General features: G+C 37.6%; 1 protein-coding gene across 1 annotated transcript in view; it reads left to right on the top strand.

Moving 5' to 3' along the window:
- gps1 (G protein pathway suppressor 1) overlaps positions 1-3,487 on the top strand; it is a 23,027-nt gene extending 19,540 nt beyond the window's left edge. The window contains exons 9-13 of the mRNA XM_015399684.1: positions 152-246; positions 329-434; positions 1,697-1,777; positions 2,988-3,125; positions 3,215-3,487. Of these exons, the coding sequence (XP_015255170.1) occupies positions 152-246; positions 329-434; positions 1,697-1,777; positions 2,988-3,125; positions 3,215-3,487 (693 nt within the window). The remainder of the gene's footprint in view (positions 1-151; positions 247-328; positions 435-1,696; positions 1,778-2,987; positions 3,126-3,214) is intronic.
- The last annotated feature ends 259 nt before the right edge of the window (positions 3,488-3,746 follow it).

Below are 3,746 nucleotides of genomic sequence, written 5' to 3'. Positions count from 1 at the left end.
GATACATTTGGCATTATAGGGTTAACATTTGGGTTTAACATAATGTTCTAAATTGCATTTTATAGGCTAGTGACACAAATTAACCCGTTAAGTTGAGACTAAATAAACACATCTGTCCAATAAAGGATTCTGTCTGATTTTTGTTTTTCAGCTCTTGTCCCCCAGTAATGTAGCTGTATATGGAGGCTTGTGTGCTTTGGCCAGTTTTGATAGACAGGAGCTCCAACGCAATGTCATCTCTAGCAGGTGAGCTGTTGCTTTAACATTTTAATCCAAAAACATCCTGGTGATTTTGATGGAAAAAAAAGGTTTATATTTTTGTCACCAGCTCCTTCAAGCTCTTTCTAGAGTTGGAACCTCAGATCCGCGACATCATCTTCAAGTTCTACGAGTCAAAGTACGCCTCCTGTCTCAAACTGCTGGATGAAATAAAGGTCAGAAAAAATTATTGTTTGGAATTTTGAAATTCTGTGAAAGCTATCACAGTTTAGAATCGATTTCTATATAAAAAAAATATTTGATCAATTCCTGCTACTGTATCCATTACTACTTATAACATAATTAGGTTTCATAAATTCAAAAGTGTAATATGATTTGTTTATTATATCCCTTTAATTTCTGTCTTTCTGTGGGAGTGGAAGTCGATATATTCCAAAAAAGTAAAAAACAAACAAAAAAAAAAAATCCACTGGACTTTGTTTCCAAGTTTGAAGATGTTCTGCTTTCCTTTCAGGAAGCTTTTTTGAGGGGAAGCGAAACGTCTTCAAATTTGGAAACCAGTTAATTGTTTTTTAATTTTTTTGACGGAGAATCTTCTCCAGCAAAGTAAATATATCGGGTTGCGTTTTGTTAGGTTTATTCTTTATACATGATGTGCTTTGTTACTTTATTAGCCAGATTAGAGAGAGTAGAAGGCCTTCCTTCACATTGCGGATGTCACTGTGTGTAAGGAGGTCATCTAAATAGGACAGCCTTCTTGTCTTTTAAAGATAAACAGGATATGGGCACATCTTGGAGCCTGACTGATAGAGGAGAGCTATCTGTAATCCTGAGGCATAGAGGCAAGACACATATAGGTCAGGGCATTGATGGCGTGTCAGTTTTTGATACGGACAGCTAAGCATCCACCTGATGCAACACATAAGGTATAAGAAGCAGGAGATGACCTTGTTCTGGGCTCAATCTTTGTCGGACATGATTTTTGAGCCCGCAGCTGTGCAACTCCAAGCATTTTTCTCTGTCCTGTAACGACCTGATCTGGAATAAACTCTGTTACTTTTTTTACTCCTGTTTTTATAGTCCTTTTTATATGGTTTTACCCAGTTTAAGTTAAGCGTAGTAAATAACTTGCTCCCAGGAAAAGAACCAGAAGGGAATTCCCTAGGCGCAACTGCCTTCAAGGGGACATAACTTCCTCATAAAACAATTTGCTCTCTGTCCCTTTTTCTCTCCTCTCTTTATGTCTCCATTTTTTTTTTTTTTTTTATCCTGCCTCCTTTCTTTTTTCCCTTTCATTTTTGTTGCATTTTGAGATAATTTACTGGTAAAAACAATCAATGTATTGATAAGGAAAAGTAGTGAATCTTCAAGGTCTAAAGGGGAATTTAGATACTCGTCATTCCCGCTGTTGAAATTAATTCAAAATACTATGACTTATTTTTTTTAATCCATATTGTTCATTTGGTGTTTATTTCAGGATAACCTCCTGTTGGACATGTACTTGGCTCCGCACATCAAAACTTTGTACAGTCAGATCCGAAACAGGGCTCTAATTCAGGTGAGGCACACAACATGTTCTCAACTATAGTTAAGTGCTTCTTTTGTTTTCATTTTTTGTATGATGTGCTAAAGTCACTCATGTGTACCAGTCATCTCTGAAACATTATCCACAAAAGGAGAAAACAGTGAAGAGTTCTCCGCCTGCCAACGCACTCTCAAAGAAACAACGTTCACAGAAGGGTTAGGGTTCATGAAAGCCTCAGAAACATTATCACTGACCTCGGTTAAGGTCAGTGTTTATCGTCCACATTAACTCTTTACAGGGTTTCACTTGGTGAAATACTTTGAAAATCAACCTTTCAAGCCAAGAGTGCCATCAAAGGACAGGACAAAAGTCTTATTACTTCAGTAACATAAAAAATATCTATATTTTGATTGTAAAAATTAAGCTCAATGTAATAACTTGTTACATTTTTTCATTTAAAGTAGGTAATATATCATTCAAGGGCTCATCCAATTGGTCAAATGACATGTAAATCTTGTGCTTCTAGACCTTACTGAGGGATTGGGGGGTAACTTGCCTTGTAAAGGGTCAAGAAAGAAACTGAACAAATTACAGTTTCAGTTGAATAGAAATGCTCATCTCAAGGGTCACAAATGATGTGGTGGAAATAATCGGTCACCTAAACAATTACCGTAATTTTCGGACTATAAGCCGCACCTGAATATAAACCGCAGAAGCTAAATTGCATGATTTGTACATATACAAGCCGCATTGGACTATAAGCCGCAGGTTTTTTACACACAAACTGTCTTGCGCTTGCAATGTCTGTCTTTCTCGCTGTCGTTCTGTCTCGTACCTCTCGCGGTAGAAATCTGCTTCCGGAGGACCTCCGAATTCCCACGAAAGCAGTTACCGTACTTGTGTGTTGAAGCAAATGTGACGTCAACATGGTGGATGGTAAAATCCATAGATTTAGGTATTACCCTAGTGGCCGTTAGCTGTAAAAGTCCATAGATAAGCCGCATTGTTCTACAAGCTGCAAGGTAGGTTAAAATACATGCGAGTATGTCTATTTTGGTCGCAGGTGTTTTAAAAATAAATGTGACGCCATAAACGTTTTTTTCAAAATCTAATAATTTGAAAACGACATTTTTTTGTTCTCAGTTTTTTCTTAATCTGATAATAGATTTGCTGATCTGAAAGTTATGTGAAAAAACTTAGCTAAGCAGGTGACTGATTTCACGTTTGTTTTGTTTGTGTTCAGTATTTTAGTCCCTATGTATCAGCTGACATGACGAAGATGGCTCAGGCTTTCAACACCACGGTTGCAGCTTTGGAGGATGAACTTACCCAACTGATACTCGAGGGCCTCGTCAACGCACGCATCGACTCTCATAGCAAGGTTAGAAAAAAAAAAAAGAAATCTATTAAATCCTTAACTTACGCTCATTGTTTTCCTGTTAAATCCTCATAATCTGCTGCTGTCAACAGATTCTTTATGCAAGGGATGTTGACCAGAGGAGCACCACGTTTGAAAAATCTCTCCACATGGGAAAGGAGTTCCAAAGACGAGCAAAAGCTATGATCCTTCGTGCCGCCGTGCTCCGTAACCAGATCCATGTGAAGGTGAAGATCATTTTTATTTGCACCTTTAAATCTTGTTCTTCTGAATTTTCTACAAAGTCCAACATTTGTGAGCATTCATTTAAAAAAACAAAGGCTTTTGGAAAGTATTTAAGAAAAATCCTCACAATGCAAAACTAATTAATCACAATTTTGCATTTATCTACAACAATGATAGTGCTTAACGTCTTTTTATCAGGTTGTCTGGAAAATGTAGCTTTTATAAACCTCAGCAGTTTTGACGAGGAAAACATTAGAAATGTAAACAGCTCAGCAAAGGTTCCTGAGTTTACCGTACAAAATGATGGAACTGTGACAGTCAGCCTCTCTCCTCACCTGGTGATCTGCACTCACTCTAATTGGTTGTAGGGGGTTTGGGAAATGCTTTCAGAGGCAGCAA

This window comes from Cyprinodon variegatus, unplaced genomic scaffold (assembly GCF_000732505.1).
Source record: "Cyprinodon variegatus isolate N-32 unplaced genomic scaffold, C_variegatus-1.0 Scaffold1038, whole genome shotgun sequence".
NCBI classification, from domain to species: Eukaryota; Metazoa; Chordata; class Actinopteri; order Cyprinodontiformes; family Cyprinodontidae; genus Cyprinodon; species Cyprinodon variegatus.
This window is presented reverse-complemented; position numbering and strand designations above follow the sequence as displayed.